At 39.7% G+C, this 23838-nt stretch overlaps 1 protein-coding gene across 1 annotated transcript in view; it reads right to left on the reverse strand.

Annotated features, from left to right (window-relative positions):
* tpcn1 (two pore segment channel 1) overlaps nt 1-23838 on the reverse strand; it is an 83010-nt gene that overhangs the window by 21451 nt on the left and 37721 nt on the right. The window contains exons 3-13 of the mRNA XM_033043141.1: nt 17887-18063; nt 16240-16353; nt 15045-15175; nt 13418-13506; nt 9990-10024; nt 7024-7082; nt 6130-6229; nt 5913-6029; nt 2645-2769; nt 2443-2491; nt 1817-1880 (exon numbers count right to left, since the gene is read on the reverse strand). Coding sequence (XP_032899032.1) covers nt 1817-1880; nt 2443-2491; nt 2645-2769; nt 5913-6029; nt 6130-6229; nt 7024-7082; nt 9990-10024; nt 13418-13506; nt 15045-15175; nt 16240-16353; nt 17887-18063 — 1060 coding nt within the window. The remainder of the gene's footprint in view (nt 1-1816; nt 1881-2442; nt 2492-2644; nt 2770-5912; nt 6030-6129; nt 6230-7023; nt 7083-9989; nt 10025-13417; nt 13507-15044; nt 15176-16239; nt 16354-17886; nt 18064-23838) is intronic.

The following is a 23838-nucleotide window of genomic DNA, read 5'->3' on the forward strand; positions in this document are numbered from 1 at the left end:
TTTACAATGGATACACAATTCAAACATTTTCTTTCCTTGAGCCTAGCAATTCGCAACTCTTTATCCCCTCGGGCTCACACCTGTCTCTCTGAGGTAGACAAAAATGCTGGAGAAACTCAGCGGGTGAGGGTGCATCTATGGAGTGAAGAAATAGGTGATGTTTCGGGTCGTGAGCCTTCTTCAGTTACCACACGTGTCTCTCTGATGTTTGTCCTGCAATCTGCAGATCATATGACCCCTCTCTCCTATGTTCACCGATTACTGGCCATGCTCTGTCCTGCCCCTTCTCAGCTATCCCAGCTTTCTTTCCTGCCCCCCGACAAAATGTGAAGGTTTCCAACCCGACAAGTCACCTATTCATATTCTCCAAGGATGCTGCCTGACCCTCTGAGTTACTCCAGCATTTTCTGTCTATTTCTAATAAAAATGACATATGTATTATGGTTTCAAGTCAAAATATTGAAACTATTCAAACTATCTTAGAAATCACTACACAGGAATTATAGAATTATATAAGTTATGACACACAAAGCCATTTGAGATAGTGTCATATGCTGGTATTAAAAATAAGCTGTTCAGAAAGACACTCCTACAGCTTCCCACCCTCTCGTTCCGTGCTTTCCGCATTGACGCTGTCTGACATTAATATTTCCATATTCCTGGTTTTTAAGCCACTTCAATTGTTCATTTAGCACTCTTTAAAATGTAATGTGCATTTTGACTTTCCCCATCCTTTCTGGCAGTGGGTTCCAGATCCTCACCACCATTCTTTAGATGAAAATGTTTTCCTGAACACTCCTCCAATCCTTCTGCCAATTATCTTAAATCTCTTGAAGATAGACACAAGAAGCTGGAGTAACTCAGAGGGGCAGGTAGCATCTCTGGAGAGAAGGAATGGGTGATGTTTCGGGTCGAGGCCCTTCTTCCAGAGATGCTGCCTGTCCTGCTGAGTTACTCCAGCTTTGTGTCTATCTTCGATTTAAACTAGCATCTCTAGTTCCTTCCTCCACATCTTAAATCTCTCACCTGATTTATTGATCCCTGCACTAGAGGAATAGAATCCTTTCTGTTCACCCTAATCTGGTCTCTAATAATTTTATATGCCTTCATTAAATCACCACTTGGCTCCTGTATTCTAGAGCAAAATAAAACGACTCAATTAAGATCCTACTTAAATGACACACCATACAGATGTGGACTTACATTGCGTTTCCTTCATGACCATGGATCAGAAACCTGAAACGTTGTTTATGTTTACAGTGGACATATCATCAAAACCTAATCGCTGCAGTTCAAGCAAGACCATTTGACTAACCTTGCAAGATAATTAATTTTAGGTGATAAATACTAATCTTAGCAATTCTGATAAATCCTAAAAATGAAATCTTAAAAATAGCAAAAGAAAACTTTTTTTTTCATTCTTGGGCTCTGATGTTGATTTCACCCATAACATGTCAATGATTAGCCAATATTAGTGTCAGGGGTTATGGGGAGAAGGCAGGAGAATGGGGTTGAGAGGGAAAGATAGATCAGCCATGATTGAATGGCGGAATAGACTGGATGGGCCAAATGGCCTAATTCTGCTCCGATAACTTATGAACTTATTACTCAAACTTGGAGATCAATCTCCAGATTTGTAACTCATTATAATCTGCAATATTTGCATGTATTCAATAAACCACTTGGTAAATTAAAATTAAATTTACTGAAGGTTCTCAAATATCACATGGTAATTTTTATACCTAAACAAAACCCAATTATGGGATATCCAAGATGAACCTGGCAATTTCAACACATCATTCACAGTGATTGTTACCTTTAAAAATGAGAAATGGAGTATGTGGGAGGTCATAAAACCAATAGTCTCCACTTCTTTTTGCCTAGGGATGGAAAAGCAATATCAAACTGTAATCAATTGGAGCACATTTTTACTTTGTTTGACAGCAAGTATTATTAAGATGTTATATAAATAAATGATAATGTATCGGGCTAGGAGTAACAATTACACATTCCCAAGGGGAGATGCACAGAGAGCGTGGGAAGAAATTATGAAACTATGTTATAAATCTAATCATTCGCTTAAATTCCCTTTCACCCAGAGAAATGGGAGATCTACTCCATTAAAAAGGATAGACTGAATCATCTAACAATATTTATATTATTCAATTAAGGCACATTTTACAATTACCATTTAAAAATGAGGCAAAAGGAAACAGCATCTTCCCATAGTTTAAATATTGTTTGCCATCAATATGATGCTGAATATTGAGAAATCACCAATGCATTGGAAATGTAATTATTTTTATACTAGATTTTCTTACTGAATTTGCACGCCACAGTTTAGATTCAATATAAAAATAGTATAGAGAAGATAAAATGCACATCAATCCAACTTTCCAATATATATCTCCATCCAAATTGTAAAACTTCCACAATACTTACTTTCCATTTTAATCCGGTAACTTCATAGAAGTTGTAAAAATCTTCTATTCTATGGAACACATATTTTAAACACATAATTATTTATACTTTCACAATCCTAGCAAGCACAGTTGAAGTTGAAGAGTGTAAATGATTTAGAAAGGGACGAAAACATTTAAAAAAAGGAATTGATTATTAGGATATAATGCCTGAAAGTCCTTACCCAAGTAACTCTGTATTGCTTTTCTTCAGTGCTTTGAAGGTGAGATATTTATCTCGAGCACTCATTCTTGGGTAATAGAATCTCATTAAACCCTCAAACTGTTTGAAGGAAATGCCATTATGCCTCTGCAATAAAGCATACAACATAAAATATATATGATTTATATATGTGGTTATGTTTGACTGTGCCCCGAGTTCCTCTGTGAGGAGTTAAGTTTTATAGATCTGTAAGTCCCATGTTCATTCCGCATGTTTTATGATGATCAAATTCACAGAGGATAGGTAGCATGCGATACTGAAGTTGGTTGCATTTCCCTTGGGTGGTTATAAAATAAAAAAACTAAATCATCTTCAGTTGCATTAAAAAACTTCTGTATTTAGAAAGATTACATGGATCTGAACAAGGTACTTGAATGGGCACTTGAATATGAGAATGAATGGCAATCTTGTATCAATTAATCGTTGATTAGACACTTGTGTTATGTTGCACACCTTTGTCTCAAGGTTTCAAGGTCAGTTTATTGTCACATGTACCAATTAAGGTACAGTGAAATTCGAAAAAAGCAACAAGACACACAACTGCATAAAAGTTAACACAAACATCCACCACAGTGGATTGCCCACGTTCCTCACTGTGATGGAAGGCAATAAAGTCCAATCTTCTTCTTCTTTTATTCTTCCACGGTCGGGGAATTCGAACCATCCGCAGTGGGGGTGATCGAAGCTCCCGCGTCTGGGTGGTCGAAGCTCCTGCGGCTTGGAGTTCCTGACGTCGGTCTCTGACCAGAGATCCCAAGCTCCGTGATGTTAGTCCACAGGCACCCGCGGTGGAGCTCTCGAAGTCGGTCTCCAGCAAAGGCCACCAACTCCTCGATGTTAGGCCGCAGTGAGGACAGAGATACGATACAGAAAAAAATCACATCTTCGTCGAGGTAAGATATTAGAAAAATTTCCCACCCACATAAAACAAGCTAAAGAACACTAAAAACATACATTTAACACATACAAACAAACGACAAAAGAAAGAATGGACAGACAGACTGTTGGCGAGGCAGCCATTGTGTCTCCGCTATGCAATTCAATTTCTGTACAAAATGAAACATTACTTGAAATGAACAAATCCATACAAGTGATTTTCATCCTGGGTTCTCCACAGAGCCAATAGCTTACGGCATATCTAGATGTATTTTACATAACTTTCAATGATACTTTCATGGCCGTCAGACAGGGAAAAGCAAGTTTTCATTGTGCCAATGAAGCCTGCTTCAACATGACTTGGTGAGAACATCCCACACAATTTCAATGCTTCTTGAGCTTACCAGAAGAATGTTGAGGACATCAGTAGCATCGAACTATATACTAAAAGGAAAAGAGGATTCCTACTCAAGATGTACTTGATTGATTAATTTCCTGGGATCAGGGCATTGGTGACAGAGCCAGCAATTATCGTCCATTACTAATTCCCCTGAGGGCATGATGGCAAGCCATCTGCTTGAACTGCTGCAGTTCTACCGGTATTGTTGCTTATATGTTGCTGCTGCGGAGGGGGAGTACAAGGAATGAGACATAGCAATGATGAAGGAACAGTGATACTTCCAAGTCAAGATGTTGAGCTACTTATAAGGGAACCTGCAAGTATTCATGCTCCCACACACCTGTTGACCTTGCCTTGCTTGATGGCACATAGCAGGTTATGAAACCTTGTCGGGTCGGTTAATCTGGATGAGTAACCTTAGTGTATTTTGACCAAAATTCACTGACAATCTTAGGGTTATATAGATGTATTTTACGACGCTAAAATAGAATCTGTATAAAATATATAAATTCAAAGGGAGTTTTAATAGTCTATCCATTATTACCTATATTATTACATGCATCGTAACATTGTTGTATATTTTGTGTGAATTTCTGATTGTAACTATGGTGAAAGTACAATTCACCAAGCAAACTTTAAACAAAAGTATAAGGAGATTTTTTTTTGCTTAAGTTTTTGTCTTGGATTCAACCTAAATTAAAAATCAGGAATGGTTTATGGAAGGTGTTTAAGAAGATGAAGGTCTGAAGAAGGGTTTCGGCCCGAAACTTTGCCTATTTCCTTCGCTCCATAGATGCTGCTGCACCACTGAGTTTCTCCAGCATTTTTGTGTACCTATGGTTTATGGAAGGTTTAGGTTCAAAGACAAAACAGGTTGGCCATTGCCTGCAACAACATAATCACCTGTTTATTCAATCAATCAATCAGTTTTATTCAATCAATTCAATCAGTTTTATTCATCACATTGCACATAAAGTGCAAGTGAAATGAATTTGTCAGCAGCGGTACAATGATAAAGAACACACAAACACAATAAAAATTGAACACAAACATCCACCACAGCATTCATCACTGTGGTGGAAGGTACAGAAATTGGCCAGTCCTCCTCCATTTTCCCCTGTGGTCGGGACCTCAACCCTCCGCAGCCGTCGCTGCGGGCGTCCAGATGATAAAGGACAAGGTAAAAGTCAAGGTAAGTCCAGGATCGGCTCTTCCCCACCGGAGACCGCGGTGTAGGCCGCAGGCCGGCGGTCAAAGATTTAAAATTCGCGCCGCAGCCAGAAGCACCGCAGACTGCAGGACCGGCGGTCGAAGCTCCCCTCCAGGGGTGATGGTAAGTTCACGCCGGGCCCGTGGTAGAAGTTGGCCGCGGGCCGGCATTCGGAGCTTCTTCTTTCCCCCAGGTCCCCCACGAGGGATCCCAGGCTGCAGACGCCGCGCCAGCTGGAGCTCTGCAGACCGCGGCTTCAGGCTGCCGCGGGCCAGCGAAACGGTGCACTCCCCTCCAGCGTGCCCCAGCGAGGGCTCGCCCGCTCCACGCCGACAGTCCATGCTGCGCCCGCCGCTGAAGCCCCGGGCGCGTCTCCAGGAAAGGCTGCGCCGATCCTTGCTGTTAGGCCACGGGGGAGGCGACCTGGAAAAAGTCGCCTCTCCGTGGAGGAGGCGACCGAAGCGGTTTCCCCCTTACCCCCCCACACCACCCCCCACACAAAACACACCGAGAAACATCAAAAACATACTGTAAAACATACTAAAAAAACAAAAAAAGTAGAAAAAAAAAGACACGCTGCTGACAGGGCGCCGGCTTGCAGCGCCCCCACCGACCAAAGATGAGAACACTTACTGATTTATGCTAAAGTTTTGTACAACAACTAAACTGTTAATAAGATTAATCTTCAAATACATATGAAATCTCTCAGTTACTAACGTACAAAAGTTTTTGTAGAACACTTACCCGCTTGCTGACCAGAAGGTGGAAGGCGTGCTCTATTGCTAATCGTTTGTGCAAAAGGAGTGATTTAAACTTCCTCTTTTCAACGTCATTAAATGTGTCAAACACCACAGCAAGAAGCTGGAAAATTCAGATCAGATTACAACTACTTTAATATAGCAAACACATAAATTCAGTTTGTTTTTCTTGGCTTTTGAATTAATATTACCCAACAACATACCAGATTCATGATGAAGTAGAGTTCGATGGATAAGTACACAATAAAGAACACACAGGACCACGAGTTTTTGGAATAAGCTGGCATCATCACATCTGGAAAACTACAGAATTAGCTTTATTTAGAAAAGTTGAAAGTTTCAGTTGTGAATTCAAACACACTTTCCTCCTCGTTTCTTTCTTGGAATTGGAGACTATTGTTAGATTAAATTAAAAGCACATGCAGATTTATTGAATGTACTAAGTGGATAGATTTCATGGGTGATTCTGGACTGTCTGATTGTTATTTAACTGTAGAGGATACTACAGTCAATCCTCATTTCTCCTTCTGCAATACACTTGCACAATTTCCATCACAACATTCTAAAGAGAACTTTCCATTCTTCAGCAAAGGAATTGTGCATCTAGGAAACACATCCCCACTGCCTTGCTGAGACCATTTAGTCAGTACAAGTCTGAAACTAAACCTGCGACCTATCCAGTTTGTGAAGCTGAGTGCCATGCACTTATGAACAGAGCTGAAAGGTTACAAAGCTAAATAATGGATCCTAGGATTTGAATCTCTTGGGGAATTGTCTGTCTATTTTTTTTTCTTGTCTCAGCTGACAATAATGGTTTACCACGAATTCCATGCACGCCACACACCACTCTTGTAAATCCTACTTCCTAAGCTGATGGCTATTGCTATCTCAACACATTGTGCCACTGGCATGCATTGTGAGATGTTTTCTATGTTGACAATTGTTCAGAATTTTTCCCAAATTTAAAAGGAATTAAGCTTATGAAAAGAAAAGCTCCTTTCACTCGTTAAGACCTTTTCCCTGCGAGTGATAATGTTGAGAAATGCAAACATTTCTATTCTCTTCTAAATTCAATTGATGTATTTGTGTAGACTTACTTAGCCGTAGTTAGCAGAACAAACAAACTGACAAGACTGTCTTCTGGAGTGCTAAAATACTGCAAGAAAGGAGAAAAATAGCATTGTCAGACAAATCCCTTTAAATCTCTCGATGAAAAAATAATTGTACTATATTCATTATAAAATGTTAAATTGTTTAAAAATAGCAAGTGAGGAAAACCTTAGATTTAAATATCAATTTGTTTTATTTGTTGCTGGGAAATTACTGGTCTATGATTAAAGATTAACGTGTATTAGCAGCTGCAACAGTAAAGGGCCTGATCCACATAGACGACTGCCATGGACAAGTTTTAATGGAATTCACCTACGACACCTGGCGACAACCTACGACAGCACCTACAACAACCCCTACGTCAACCTCCGACACCAAAATTGTCGCCACTGTCGCCGAAACGTTTTCAACATGTAGAAAATGTTTGTGGCAGTCGCCTGTAGTCGCCCCAAAAATTGCCTAAGTGGGACAGGCCCATTAACTATGGTTCACTATGGATTGCTGCTGAATGGGCCATTTCATGTCACTGTGGCGCATATATAGGAAAATGGCAAGCTAGTTTTATGGAGGACACAAGGAAAGAAGCTTGGCAGTTTGGGGGTGGGGGAGGGGTGTCAGGTTGAAGTCTCTCGTCGGGGAATGGTCTACATGGTCATCAGAGTATTAGGGCCTAGAATAATTGGTCACTTTAGAGGACAGGGACTTGAGGTCATTGGATTAAGGCAATGGAGGGTGTACTTTACAGGTTTGCAGTTTGTTAAGGGATTGGGACTTTGGAAGGGTAGATCTGGACTCAGTTAAGCAATGTTATAGCATTTGAACTTAAAGACAAACTGGGAATGAGTATTGTGAAGATTGAGGGATGGGGAGAGGTTGCGATTTGATGCGGACACTTGATTCAATATACTTGAACACACTGGCCCAGGACTTGCTTGAATCACATTGCTACATAGAGAGCAACATAATGAAAACTGGTTGCTCCGAGAGTACCAAAAATAGCTACACCACAAAAACAAATAAAGAATTTCCTCCGCAAAGTAAGCACTTTATAAATTCCTTCATAGGAGACTGACCGCTAAAATTGAACCCATAGAAGTGAAGACAACAACAGTTGGTTTGGTGGCTGCCTGAAAAGATCAGTGAATAGGGATAAATCTAAATGACATATGATCCGTGGGATTGCCCAGGGATCTGTTTGTAAGACCTCAACTATTTACTGCTTTCATTAATGTTAGATGAAGATATGCAACATATTCAAAATTGCTAAAGAGAAGATATAATGTGACACAAAATGCAGTGTAGATGGAAGTGCAAACTACAATAAAGTGAGTAAAGGGTAAAACTGCAGTGGATAAATTTCAGTATTGTGATTAAAAACAGAACATTTTGAAATACCCTGTAGATCCGGCAGTATTTGTGAAGATTTCATTAATTCTGAGGTTACCTCTGTGTTTCTCTGTTCATGCTCACTGCCCTGCTGAGTTCCTGCATTTTATGTTTTTATTTTCAACATGTGCAGTATTGGTTTTATATATTGCTGATATGAGGTGCTCTACTGGATTTAAAATGGTTACCCAGTGTTGTATAAATTGCTAGACCAGGGAATGTCCAAGGTGATTTAGGCTATATAAACCATTAAGCTTCATGGATGTTTGCAGAAAATAATCTAGAAAAACAAATGAAATGCTGATATCAATACTTGGTCAGAAAGTGTACATTGTATAAAGCCGTGGTTAGTCTGGGTGGGTTCAGATGTGATTTGTTCAAAGTTTAAAGTTATCAAAGGGAACGTATAGGGTAAATAGAGAGAAATTATTTTTAAATGCTGGAATGTATGAGATTAGGGTTTATAACCCAAAACTTGGAAATAACAGCAGTTGGGAAACGCTTCAATAACCCAAGGGTGGTAGAGGTTTGCAATTGTCTTCTGCAATTGTCCCATGGTTAACACAATGGTCAAGTCAAGAGAGTTTATTGTCATGTGTCCCAGATAAGACAATTAAATTCTTGCTTTGCTTCAGCACAACACAATATAGCAGGCATGAATACAGAACATATCAGTGTGTCCATATACCATTATATAAATATATACACACATCAATAAATAAGCAGATAAAAGTGCAAATAAACAGATAATGGTCTATTAATGTTCAGAGATTTGTTTCAGTTGAGTTTAATAGCCTGATGGCTGTGGGGAAGTAGCTATTTCTGAACCTGGACGTTGCAGTCTTCAGGTTCCTGTACCTTCTACCTGAAGGTAGCGGGGAGATGAGTGAGTAGCCAGGATGGTGTGGGTCCTTGATGATCCTGCCAGGCTTTTTGAGGCAGCAGTTACTGTTGCTGCTGTTGTACAGTTACAGAAAACTAGGATTGATTCTAACCAGATGCTCCCTCTGCGAAATTTGAGCATTCACCCTGTGATCGTGTGGGTTTCTTCCAGATTTTGTTTCCTCCCAAATTCCAGAGGCTACTTTAAATCATCTCTTAATATAGATGAGTTGCAGGAGAATTAGAGGAAGATGGTGGGCATGTGAGAGAGTATAGGTTACAGTTAAATAATTAGAGAAATAGATCTGATGAGAATGGCAGAGAGCTGGCATAGACTTGATTGATAGAATTATCTTCTACATCATAGGAAGAAAGTGTGGGAAATATAAATATGCTAAATCAATTTTTAAAATCAAGATAGATAAAGTATTATTATCAACGGGACATTATCAGCTTTGACGGGTTAAATGGTTAGTTCGTATCTTTTTAAAGACAGTACAAACGTGAAACAATGTAGGTTGATGAATGAAAAAAATAGATATCTTTTTTAAACATGTATCTAATACCCATACAGTTCTGAGAAGATATTGGCAATTATACAAATACAGAAATGTTACATAAATAGCCAGGAATACTGCTAGAATGCTAAATTACAGGCACATATGCTGTGCTGTGCTGTACTTACTGGATCCAATGGATTGGCGGAAAACAAATAAAAACCTACAGAAAGGAAAAAAATATGGTATCACATGCTCAAGGACAGTATAACCACATATTTACATTCTGAGGTAACTAAAATGGTGCCTCTTGCATGCGGGATCAATAGACGATTTCTGTACAAGTTGCTAATCGGAGATATACATGGGTGTGGCAATACTCTACTGGACCCTGTACGAAAATAATTTCACTGTGTGTTTGCACTTCGCCATGTGACAATGAAAGCACCTTTGAACCATTAAGCCTGCAATGGTGAAAGGGAACAAACCTTCATACATTACAGTCAGAAACAGGTGAATTTATAATGGGAAACAAGGAAATGGCAGACCAAGCACTTTTGTTCTGTTTTCACCAAAGAAGACACAAACACTCTCCCAGAAATACTAGGGGGCCGAGGATCTAGTGGGAGGGAGGTACTGAAGGGAATCCACATTAGTCAGGAAATGGTGTTAGGTAAACTGGTGGGACTGAAGGCCGATAAATCCCCAGGGCCTGATGGTCTGCATCCCAGAGTACTCAAGGAGGTGATCCTAGAAATCGTGGATGCATTGGTGATCATTTTTCAATGTTCTCTCGACTCTGGATCAGTTCCTGTGGACTTGAGGGTAGCCAATGTAACCCCACTTTTTAAGAAAGGAGGGAGAGTGAAAACGGAAAATTATAGACAAGTTGGCCTTAGTGGTGAAGATGCTTGATTCAATTATTAAAGATGTAATAGCAGCTCATTTGGAATGTAGTGACAGGATCGGTCAAAGTCAGCACGGATTTATGCTTGACTAATCTTCTGGAATTTTTTGAGGATGTAACAGGGAGAATAATAATGGAGAGCCAGTGGATGTGGTGTATCTGGACTTTCAAAAAGCCCCTCACAAGGTCCCACACAAGAGATTAGTGTGCAAAATTAGAGCACATCGTATTGGGGTAGGGTATTGACGGATAGAGAACTGGTTGGCAGACAGGAAGCAGAGTAGGAATTAACGGGTCCTTTTCGGAATGGCAACCTGTGACTAGTGGGATGCCGTAAGGCTCAGTGTGGGGGTCCCAGTTATTTGCAATATATATTAATGATTTAGACGAGGGATAACACAAAGCTGGGTGGCAGTGTGAGCTGCGAGGAGGTTGCTAAGAGGCTGCAGGCTGGCGAGAACAGGAAGGCAGATTATCTGCATGGTGTCAGATTAGGAAAAGGGGAGGTACAACGAGACCTGGGTGTGCTTGTACATCAGTCATTGAAAGTAAGCATGCAGGTACAGCAGGCAGTGAAGAAAGCTAATGGCATGTTGGCCTTCATTGGGAGTGGATTTGAGTTTAGGAGCAAGGAGGTCCTACTGCAGTTGTACGGGGCCCTGGTGAGACCACACATGGAGTATTATGTGCAGTTTTGGTCTGCTAATTTGAGGAAGGACATTCTTGCTATCGAGGGAGTGCAGCATAGGTTCACCAGGTTAATTCCCGGGATGGTGGGAATTAATTCTTAAGGGATTGAACAGGCTAGATGCATGAAAAATGTTCCCCATGTTGGGGGAGCCCAGAACCAATTTATGAATAAGGGGTAGGCCATTTAGGACTGAGATGAAGAAAAACGTTTTCACCCAGAGAGTTGTGAATCTGGGGAATTCTCTGCCACAGAAGGCATTGGAGGCCAATTCAAGAGGGCTAACTGAATCAAGGAATGTGGGGAAAATGCAGGAACGGGGTACTGAATTTGGGCCATCAGCCATGATCATATTGTATGGCGGTGCTGACTTGAAGGGCTGAATGGCCTACACCTGCACCTATTTTCTATGTTTCTATACATTTCCCATTTTCCCATTCTTATTCTTTCCTTTCTTTCTACATTGTGATGGCAATTGTAACCAGATATAAATTTTAGCTGCACCAGAGCTGACCATATGGTTGAGGTAAATGAGCTTTTGAATTTTTTTAAAGTTTAATTTACACTCCTAAAAATCTATTAATTTAAAATCGAAAATTTGACCATTCATTTACTATAATGACCCAGATTTTTCTAATCAGCTGTCTTTCAGATTTAATTCTAGATCCTAACTACTACTTCACTTTAACATGGTAATTTTATGTATAGTACATGCTGAAATCACTACCTGGCAGATGATGTGCATTATTACAGTAGTCTACTAAAAATTACTGACTAACTAACTTTGCAAGATCCTATGCCGTTGCGGATACTATATATGTGACATACTTCAATCGTTTACCAATTTGTCTTTGTAAATAGGTGGTCGAATTTACTCTCTCTTTGTTTTGCTTGTAGATATCTCATCATAATTGTCTGATTCATTTCCCCCGCTTAGAAGCCAATTGCATTGAGGTTTCACTTGCATCAAAAGCGACATCCAGGAATCATGTTACCAAGGCAACCTCATATACATCATGGAATAGTTTTGCTTCTGATAAAGAGCCTTCACTGTGATGATTCCCTGTAATCTGCAATGGACTACTGTTGACTCTTTCTATTCTGCAACTTGTTATGCAGGCAACCCCTAAATTATTGTGGGTGGGGGGGGGGGGGGAATAAGAGGGCATTGCATTCCTAGACAATGGTCTGTATCGTGATTTTACCAACTGCAAACGACTGGAATCTGTGCATGAGTGAAGAAATACGAATTGAAAAAAATCAATTTATTTTCGCTGCTTATTCACCTAAATTCCGTAAGAGTAAACATTATTCCAGATCTCATATATTTTGGGTAACAATTTGTGAAAACTGAGATGGCGAATTTTCATTACCTGAACTGATGTAACACAGAGGTCACCTGTATATTTTTGATAAAACTGGTTAGAGAATGTTTGAATACGTGCTAGGAATATTGAGGGCAAGGGATGCAACTGGTAAGGGCTGTGAAATATCGCTATGCAAGGTTTACAGATACCTTCAACACCCTTTTTCTTGTGTAAATAAAAATCAATTAAAGTTTAATTGCTGATTTCATGCATTTTTGTAAATTTATGTTGACTCTGAGGGAAGCTCATTTCATTGATAAAATCATGTGCCTTGGTCGTACAGAAGAGTCACTGTAATAGGTAAAGCAGTTTCACTCACATTTAGTTACTTACTCGTGTTGTTATCACAATTACCACAAAAGCAGCCACTCAGCCTTTTTTATTCAATGCCACCAGTGTCTCAATAATACATCCTGCACTCATAATTTGCTTCCCTTTATGTTGTTGCTTAACATGGATAATTTCATTATTCCATAATCGATGCTCAATAAAGTTTCTCTCAATAAAAAATAGTCAAATAAAAATACATTTAGTTGACTATTTATCTGTTTGATTAATTGCTCTCGATGTTTTCAATGCTCAACATGAACAATATGTGCTTAAAAATGCATACAGTATAAAGATTAAACTTTTACAAAAGAGCTAAGAACTTACCTAAAATAGCAAAAATAACCATGAAGAAAAGTAGTAGCGATAAAATGTCAATAAAGGGAGGAAGAGATTGGAAGATCTGGCGCAAGTTTCTGAAAATTCAGAATGTAAATAGTTAGAGCTTATCGCACCTTAGGTACTAATTTTAAATAAAGATTTTTTTCTAAGGATCTTAAGTAAGGTCAATTAAACAAAATGTTTCCAATTAGCTGCAGATTGATTTTATCCGGAAGGCATAACCATTGGAGAGGTGAAATGTTACTCCAATAGAAATGTCACAATTAGTTAAGGAAAGTAATCCCTTCAATTTAAAAAATCCTCCTTCTACCCTGTGAAGAAATTTATCTCTCCTAATTTAATAGTGTTTCAACTCACTATAAAGAGAGATTATATTTTATATAAGGTCAAATGTCCATTGATGAAATTTGACTTTGAGGTTGTTCATAAACTACAATGGCTGATCAAGTTAACAGACAAAATATCTTGTAACCTTGACACATTAAGGTGTTCAATATAATTTTAACACATGACAAAATTATTGAAAACAGCAAAATTTAACAAACTATATCCATAAATCAGAGTGATAGCTAGTGTGAAAACTTAGGCAGAGTAGAACTAATATGTACACTTACAAGAGTTCTGTTACACTATTTTTGATATATTTATGTTACACTATTTTTTATATATTTACTGCACTCTCACATTGGGATTGCCCTGTGCATGTTTACTTTGGCAGAGCAGAAATAGAGAAAAAAAAATTCAGAAAGGGGGATTCCTTTGCAGGACGTCCTTGCAGCAAAGACAAGACAGGGCTCTCACAATATTTTTTTTCCCGACCTTATCTTTTTTACTGTTTCTTATTTTCTTTTCTCCAGTCTTTGTTTTTATTTTCAACCAAATACAGGGACAGAGAGGCAAAAACCGATCAAAGCCAGTCTGAACTTATATTTGAACTTGAATCATCAAAACAAACGGATAATACTCTCACCTAAAGTACAGTTCCACATAAATCCACGAGAATCTTTTAAAGCTGAAAAGAGCTTTAGTGGATGAAACGTATTATTACATTTACATTCACTTCTTGTTATCTTCTTTCATTATCATTTTATATGTGATGTAGTTATAATGGAAATTGCCATTGTAAATTGTAATAATGTCATCCCTCAAGTAGAAATAAATAATGAAAATATAAAAATAAGAACTAAATGTATAACTTTAAAATGAGAACTAATTTCATTCATGTGCCAAAGTCTAATTTACCTCTGCTCTTTAATTTTAAATCATCTAATTACTGACTGATGTAAATCATACATATGTGTAATCACAAAAAAATACTGAGATAAAGCGCATTAGTAATGATTGAAGCACCTACGTTTCTAGATTTTGTACTTGTTAACTTTAATGGCAATATTAAAAGGAATGAATGATCTCCAATGTTTATTTGTATTTAATTAAAATCAATCACTCATATGAAGCAAAACATTTAGTGGTGTGAATCTGTTGGCAATGTCAAAACATACCCGAGACTAAAATTTGATCTGGAGCTGTCACTATAAGACTGGTTCAAGCTGGATATCAGCATCAATTTAGAAAAAAAACAAAGACTCAACACTAATTACTTTGAATTTACCTTCTCACTGCACCACAATATCTGCAGTCTACCAGAAAGATTGGTCGCAAAGCGCGAGTCACCCGGACGTGCGAGGTCTGTCTGATTAATACCACAATGACTTCTATAAACTGTACAAACAAAACTGAACTCTGCAAAAATACCATATTAGAAACAAGGTTAAATATCTCAAAACAGAGAGACTAATAAATAAATAATTTTGTGATTTGTGCGACAGCAGCAGTTAATAAATTCTGCAAGAGGAAGCCAAAGTTGTTTTTGACAAAATTACTTCATTTCCTTTACAGAAAGTGCAAATGTGGTGGGGAAAAAAGGAAGTACATCTTTTTTTTTTTAAAAAGGTAAAATGTACAAATGTTGTCAAGTTGACTCTATAACCTATAGTTCTTAAATTTCCTTGAAATTTTGGCCAATTTCTTTAAACTCTGGCAGAAGATTCGAAGGCTCAAGTCAGAAATTGCAGGGCATTTGTATCATCAGAATAATGCATTGCTGGTCCATGTCATTATTAATCTGCAAAACATCCAGCAACTTGCAGGGTACAAGACATTTGCCAGGAGTTCCAGTGTTTCACCATTTGCTCCACCAAAAGCAACAATCAATTGTTTTCAGAAGGTACACAAAATTGCTGGAGAAACTCAGCGGGTGCAGCAGCATCTATGGAGCGAAGGAAATAGGCGACGTTTCGGGCCGAAACGAATTGTTTTCATCAGGTTCCTCACTGAACTCAATGCTAATTGTGAAATTGATTAAATCATGACATTGCTACAGATTGTTTCTGTTTGGGACCTGGTAATCAATGGCTTGAATGATCCTGACAAAAATGTGATTAATAATCCTCAACCCTGGAATCCGAGGATGGAGCCATTACAGTTATTGAGCAAATTATTTTCAGAGGTTAACTATTCTGATAATCCAGAAAGGCAATATATTTAGATACAAGAGACTGCAGACGTTGGAATCTTGAGTAACAAAAAAGCTGCTGGAGGAACTCACCAAATGGAAATTATAAATCACAAGAACACAACAGTACAAGTATTAAGAAATGCTAATGCACATTATTGCTGCCTGTGAAAAGCAGACAGTATTTAACTAGCATAGGATTCACATGCGGATTGCGATATAAAAACATCTCCAGATGGCAATCCTTAAAGATCTCACAATGCCTTTAATCGAACGTTTAAGAAACACTTACTTTCAGCATAGTTCTTTTATGCCTAATAAAGGTCCGAAAACCTAACCATCTCATCTTCATACCAAGTTCAAACACCACTGTGAGAAGTGCAAGCAGTTCCAGTGTGGCATGCACCTAAGTATAAAACAAAACTATTTTGAACAATGTAACAGAGATTGCAAAAGATTTAAACAAAATAATTACTTTAATAATTACATATAGCTAGTAAAAATAGAGAGTGAACAAATAAAAGCGGAATGATCAGAGCAAATCTCCCCGTTGGATTGCAACCTTGTCGTGGTCGGGGAGCTTGTGTGTCTCAGTGACCCCTAGAGCTATGCCAGCGGGAGATTCGTCTCCTGTTAGGGTCTCCCATGCTGGACAGGTCGAAGGGGCGAGACGAAGAGCGATCCACTGGTCCTCCAGGTTGGAGGTTGAGCACAAGGCTAACAACCCTGTCTCGTAAAACAAATATGTTACGGAAACAGCAACTGAAGGAATCAACACTACTGGGCGTGATGGACGTCCAGGGCTATCGACAGATGTAGGATGAATGTCAATGGTGAAAGCCGAAAGGAAGCCACTGGGAGGAAGGTGGAAGTTCTAAATGCCAAACATAAGACTAGACATGAGAAGGTGCTGGAACTGGATTGGCCATATACTGAGAAGAGAACCAGACAGCATCCCAAGAATAGCCCTGCACTGGACACCGGAAGGGAAAAGGAAAAGAGGGAGACCCAAAACCACCTGGTGTCGAACTGTAGAGGAGGAAATTAAAACAATGGACCTGACCTGGGTTAGTATCCAGAAGCTAACCCAGAACAGACAGGAGTGGAGGACCTTTGTTGCTGCCCTACATGCCAGGAGGCATAATAGGTAGTAAGTAAGTAAGTTCAGAGCATATACTGAAAATAATAATTGCATAGTTTTATTATTCTAGAGAATTATATCTTCATACATGGATGGCAAGCTGTTGGGGTGGCGGTGTAACTTTGAGATTTATCTGCAGTATCATAGATGCAGCCTTATGTATCCATACTGGATTTGTGCTTTGAAATGGGAATCTAAAGGACACGTAATATAATAATACTTTAACAACAAAATCAGGATTTATTTTTCTTATAACATCAAATGAAAATTCTAAATTCCATTTGAAACATCTTTTATCTGTTCTTTGATTTTTTTCTCCTGCCTCATATTTTTTTAATTTCCCCCCCCCCCCATCTGCTTTTATATCTATTCAGTACCTCCTTGATACAAAGCACCATTGATATCTTCTCGTATGTGATACTTGTGTTTTATGTATAACTATTTCCTTTTTATTTTATAAAAATGAAAGTGTATAAAAATGGAAGAGGTTACAATGCCAAAACTGTTTCAAAACCAAGTCACGTTTTCCTCAGTTCCCATTATCTAGAAAGAATAAAGAGATTACTGTACAAAGCTAGGTATTGCAATGGCTAGGTGAGAAGATAATTCACAGTTTCATAAAACTACCTCATGCAACTCCACTGAGCCAAGTTTATTTGCATCATTTTACAGAATCTTATTAAGTAGTAAAATATGAGATATACCCCACACAAACAATTCCGGCATGACAATTCAACAATCGACAAAGATGCATAAAATATAATGGAACCGTCTATGTCTTACAAAATAACAACGTACATAAATGTCGAGTCTGAGTGAGGGAACAGCTGGAGCCTCGCACAGCGAGAGTATCAACAGCAGCAATCCGGAAATCAGCTCCATGACATAGAAGATGTGATTGTGCACAAAGAGGTAGGCTGCAAGGGCTTTTTGATCTTTTGGATGAGTGAAAAACTTGTCATTATTTTCTCCCTCCTGAGGAGACAAAAAAGAGAGTTAAGAATAATCTGGTATTTTTTCCCACTAAGGGTGCAAGAGAATATATAACTACTTATCTTACAACATTTTCACCAGGTTCTATTTAAATTGAAACAAGAAAATATCTGTCCTTCATGAATTTTAGCCTCTTAATATTTTTTGCACTTTTTGCTTAATGATAAAATATAAAATTTTAGCAACATCATCACATTCAAACATCACCGTTCTTTTGATAGACAAAATGCTGGAGTAAAAAGCAGATCAGGCAGCATTTCTGGTAGTTTTCTCCAGATATGCTTTCTGACCTTCTCAGTTACTCCAGCATTTTGTGTCTATCTTCGGCGTAAACCAGCATGTGCAGTTCCTTCCTACACATCACTCTTCTTTTGATTCGGTGGCGGCGCGACTCACTGTTGCAGCGGCCCCTACAGCCTGTCTGTCTTTTTTTTATTTTTTGTCTAGTTAAATGTAGTTGTTTGTTTTTTTTAATAGTGTTTTTAACTGTGTATATGTGGGGGCGGGGGGGGGGGGAGCGGCCTCCAGCCTGAATGACCTGGAGGCTCCAGTCACGGAGCCTGCGGAGCTGCGGACTTACCATCGTGGGGCTGGCCGGCCTCGGAGCGTGGGGAGCGGTGGTGACTCGCTGCTGCGGCCCGACCACGTAACTTTGTTGGCTCCAGCTGCAGCCGATGGTCCGGTGGACTGTCAGGACATCGGGAGCTCGCGGGTCCGGGTGGAGAGACCGCTTTCCGGAGCTCCCGCAACGCGACTTCTCCAGCCCGTGTCGCGGGGTTGGAACGACCCGGAGCGGGGCCGTACATCGCCCGGCACGGCCTAAAATGGCCGTGGGACTTATCATTGCCCGCCTGGGGCTTCGACATCGGGAGAGAAATGGAGAACAGGGGAGAGAAAAGACTTTGCCTTCCATCACAGTGGGTTCACTGTGATGGATGTTTTTGTAAATCGAATTGTGTGTATGTCTGTAGGAAACTGTCTTTGTTTGTATGGCTGTGGAAACGGAGTTTCGTCTGAGCCTCACTGAGGTTCAAATGACATGTAATAAATATTGATATTGATTGATATTGGTGCAAAGAAAACTCAATATAAAAAGTACAAAAGAGAAAGGGTTGAAAAGACTACTTTAATTACTTTGACCTTTTTTCAAAATATTGCAGAGCTTCAATTATTTTTAGTAATTTTTACATTAGCTGATTTAATTTTAGAGGTCATTACCTAAGTAATCTACACTTTGAAATCTTCATATTCTCGTCCTCACACTCTATGCTGTGAACATTGGGAAAAGTTGGTTTTCACAGGCAGATTTTAATCAAAATGTTCTGATGTTTATCGATATAGTATTTGCACCTTTACAGTCCCATGTATTAGATTCAATATTTTATATATTAGCACACCACTGTGCTCAGAATCTGTCATCCTGAAATCAATAACATATCAAGGCCAAAGGTTGATGGTATCGAAAGTCTTTCTACACACAGCAGTGTTCTGAATACTATTAACGAACTATAGCTTATTGCACCAAATGATTTCATTAACAGTGTACAATAATAAAATTTACATGGAACACTACCAAACATTCCATAATCTAATGAAAACATATACACACATACTATGGGACACAAAAATGCCGGAGAAACTCAGTGGGTGCAGCAGCATCTATGGAGCGAAGGAAATAGGCAATGTTTCGGGCCGAAACGTTGCCTATTTCCTTCGTTCCATAGATGCTGCTGCACCCGCTGAGTTTCTCCGGCATTTTTGTGTACCTTCGATTTTCCAGCATCTGCAGTTCCTTCTTATACACACACATACTATGTATGTTTTACTGTAATGTGATAAATCGGGAACAAAAGGCAGCAGATTCTGGAAGATGATAGGAAAGGAGGTGAAGAGTGGAACTGAATGAGTGGGGTAGTGACAGATAGGAACAACCATTTGTCCCACACCTCTATAGTGGCAACTTTTCTACTCTTTCAATCTTGATGCAGCTCTCACTTGTTGCCACACATTCCAGCATCTGCAGGTTCTGGTGCAATCATTGAGTACAAAATTGAAGTACAAAAATTTAATGCTCAACCACGGGTCATGGCTGACAAATAGTTCACTGCTCTATTTGCAGTCTGGAGCTTCGAACACAGGTGATGCTGTCTTCAGTTCATCTTCTGCTTTCTGTCTTCCATGTGATCTTTAAGCCCATGTGAATCTTTCTTCCATGGATTAGTTTTAACCCCCAATCCTCAGACAAGGCCACTTAGTCAATATCTAGGCAAGGTCCATGGTTTTATTGGCTGTCATGGTCAAACATGCCACAACCACTTAAGACTTCAGGTGACTTATTAGTTCCACTCAGCCCAACACCTCTCATTAGTTGACTATTATAATTTCTCCCTCACACATACTATGTCTTCTCAACATAAAGAAGACAACTTGTTGATTACATTTGAGGGTAATTACAGGGAAAGGCTTTGTTAAATTGTTTTTGCCTCTCCAATCTATATTCTCTTCCATTCTTCAAATAGATCTTTCATCACGTAAAGAAGTGCTCATATCACCTTGTTTCCTCATCCTTAATCACTATTCTATTTTAGTTTGGCTCATCTTTGTCTGACACCTTTCTGCTTAACAACCATTGATCGCCCAATGATTATCAACAGTAGGGCTACTTTAAAAAAGAGGTAAACACACCATTTCAGTTCCGTAGGATCTCCTCAGTTAAAAAGATAACAAATAACCTTGTCAGACCAAAGAGAAACAGCAGCAGATGTATAGTTTACATGTTTAATAAACAAATCTTTAACTTTTAACTTGCCAAATTAAACTTACATTGTGACTTGGAAAGTAGACAGATATGCTGGGGAAACTCAGCGGGTGAGGCGGCATTTATGGAGCGAGAGAAATAGGCAACGTTTTGAGTGATCAGTCTGAACCTTCTTCAGACTGATGTGAGGGGGGGGGGGGGCGGGATGAAGAAAGGAAGATGCGGAGACAGTGGGCTGAGGGAGAGCTAAGAAGGGGAGGAGAAAGCAGGGACTACCTGAAATTACCTGAAAGCAGGGACTACCTGCCTACTATGTTATGTGTGCTGAAGCAAAGCAAGAATTTCATTGTCCTATACAGGGACACATGACAATAAACTCACTTGAACTTGAACTTGAAATTAGAGAAGTCAATGTTCATACCAGTGGGGTGTAAACTGCCCAAGCGAAATATGAGGTGCTGCTCCTCCAATTTACAGTGGTCCTCACTCTGGCCATGGAGAAGGCCCAGGACAGAAAGGTCGGATTCAGAATGGTAGGGGGAGTTGAAGTGCTGAGCCACCAGGAGATCAGGTAGGTTAATGCGAACCGAGCGGAGGTGTTGGGCGAAGCAGGACTAGGGGGATTCTGCCCTGGTTACGAGTGGGGGGGATGGGGAGTGAGAGCAGAGTTACAGGGTATCGAAAAGACCCTAGTGAGATCCTCATCTATAATAGAAGAGGAGAACCCCCGTTCCTTGAAGAATGAGGACATCTCCGATGCCCTGGCGTGGAACACCACAGCCTGGGTGCAGATGCGGCGCAGACGGAGGAATTTGGAGTAGGGGATGGAGTCCTTACAGGAAGGAGGGTGGGAAGAAGTGTAGTTCAGATAGCCATGGGAGTCAGTGGATTTATAGTGGATGTCACTCAGTCTTGCGACTTGGAAAGGTTACGTTTCGTGTCAGGAACCTTCTTCAGACTAAAGAAAAGTCCTGACCCGGAACGTCACCTATCCATGTTCTCCAGAGATGCTGTATGAGCTGCTGAATTAATCCAATATTGTAAACCAGCATTTGTAGTTCCTTGTTTATCAATCTTACATTGTGCATTATTTATTACAATGTTACTACTAATTGATACAACAGCATTGATACGAATCGCAGGAAAGAAAATAGCTGGCAAGGGAAAAACTAGGTTGGAGTTTGCGAAGAGATTCAATCAAATGTTAAGAGGGGAATCTCATCTGGTTCCAGCCTGAAGACTGGTGTGGGGCATGGGAGTGTCATTTGGGACTTATGGGTTTGGTCAAATTGGGGCCTCAGGAACTGCGTGAAAGTCTAACTGAGACCTGCAGAGTAGGTGAGGTTGGGCTGTTTGGAGTCAGGGGTGAATATGGACCTACTATGGGTGGAGGGAGCACAATGGTCACTGAGAGGAAACGTTTGCAAATAGTTGATAAGCTATGTACAGTGCCCTCCATAACGTTTGGGACAAAGACCCATCATTTATTTATTTACCTCTATACTCCACAATTTAAGATTTGTAATATTATGAAGTCACATGTGGTTATAGTGCACATTGTCAGATTTTAATCAAGGCCATTTTTATACATTTTGGTTTTACCATGTAGAAATTACAGCAGTGTTTATACATAGTCACCCTCATTTCAGCATACCATAATGTTTGGGACACAGCAATGTCATGTAAATGAAAGTAGTCATGTTTATTATTTTATTGCATATCCTTTGAATGGAATGACTGCTTGAAGTCTGTGATTCATGGACATCACCAGTTGCTGGGTGTCTTCGGTGGTGATGCTCTGCCAGGCCTGTATTGCAGCCATCTTTAGCTTATACTTGGTTTGGGGGCTAGTCCCCTTCAGTATTCTCTTCAGTGTATAAAAGGCATCTCAATTGGGTTCAGATCGGGTGATTGACTTGGCCACTCAAGAATTGACCATTTTTAGCTTTGAAAAACTCCTTTGTTGCTTTAGCAGTATGTTTGGGATCATTGTCGTGCTGTAGAATGAACGGCTGGCCAATGAGTTTTGACGCATTTGTTTGAACTTGAGCAGATAGGATGTATCTATACACTTCAGAATTAATTATGCTACTACCATCAGCAGTTGTATCATCAATGAAGATAAGTGAGCCAGTACCTTCAGCAGCCATACATGCCCAGGCCATAACAACCCCACCACTGTGTTTCATAGATGAGGTGGTATACTTTGGATCTTGGGCAGTTCCTTCTCTCCTCCATGCTTTACTCTTGCCATCACTCTGATATAAGTTAATCTTTGTCTCATCTGTCCACAAGACGTTTTTCCACAACTGTGATTGCTCTTTTCAGTACTTCTTGGCAAACTGTAACTTGGCCATCCTATTTTTGCGGATAATAAGTGGTTTGCATCTTGCAGTGTAGCCTCTGTATTTCTGTTCATGAAGTCTTCTGCGAACTGTAGACAGGCAGCATCTCTGGAGAGAAGGAATGGGTGACGTTTCGGGTCGAGACCCTTCTATATGTTGTGCAAAGTTGGCAAAATGATAATCGTATCTTAATCCAAAAAAAATAAAATTGCTGAAAATATATGTTGTAGTCCTAGCAAATTTTGAAAATTGGGCAGCACTGTGGCGCAGCGGTAGAGCTACTGCCTTATAGCACCAGAGACATGGGTTCTATCCTGACTACAGGTGCTTGTCTGCACGGAGTTTGTACGTTCTCACCGTGACCTGCGTGGGTTTTCTCCGAGATCTTCGGTTTCCTCCCACGCTCCTCAGACATATAGTTTTATAGATTGGCTTGCTATAAATGTAAAATTGTCCCTAGAATGTGTAGGGTAGTGTTAATGTGCGGGGATCGCTGGTTGGTGCAGACTCGGTGGGCCGAAGGGCCTGATTTTGCGCTGTATCTCTAAACTAAACTAAAATTAACACATCGTTACATGTTCAAGGTATTAGGGAAAAGGTAGACAAAGAAGTTTCTGTTGCTTAGCAACTCTAGATTAAGGGGGAAAAAATTCT

Source organism: Amblyraja radiata, chromosome 25, assembly GCF_010909765.2.
Source record: "Amblyraja radiata isolate CabotCenter1 chromosome 25, sAmbRad1.1.pri, whole genome shotgun sequence".
Lineage (NCBI taxonomy): Eukaryota > Metazoa > Chordata > Chondrichthyes > Rajiformes > Rajidae > Amblyraja > Amblyraja radiata.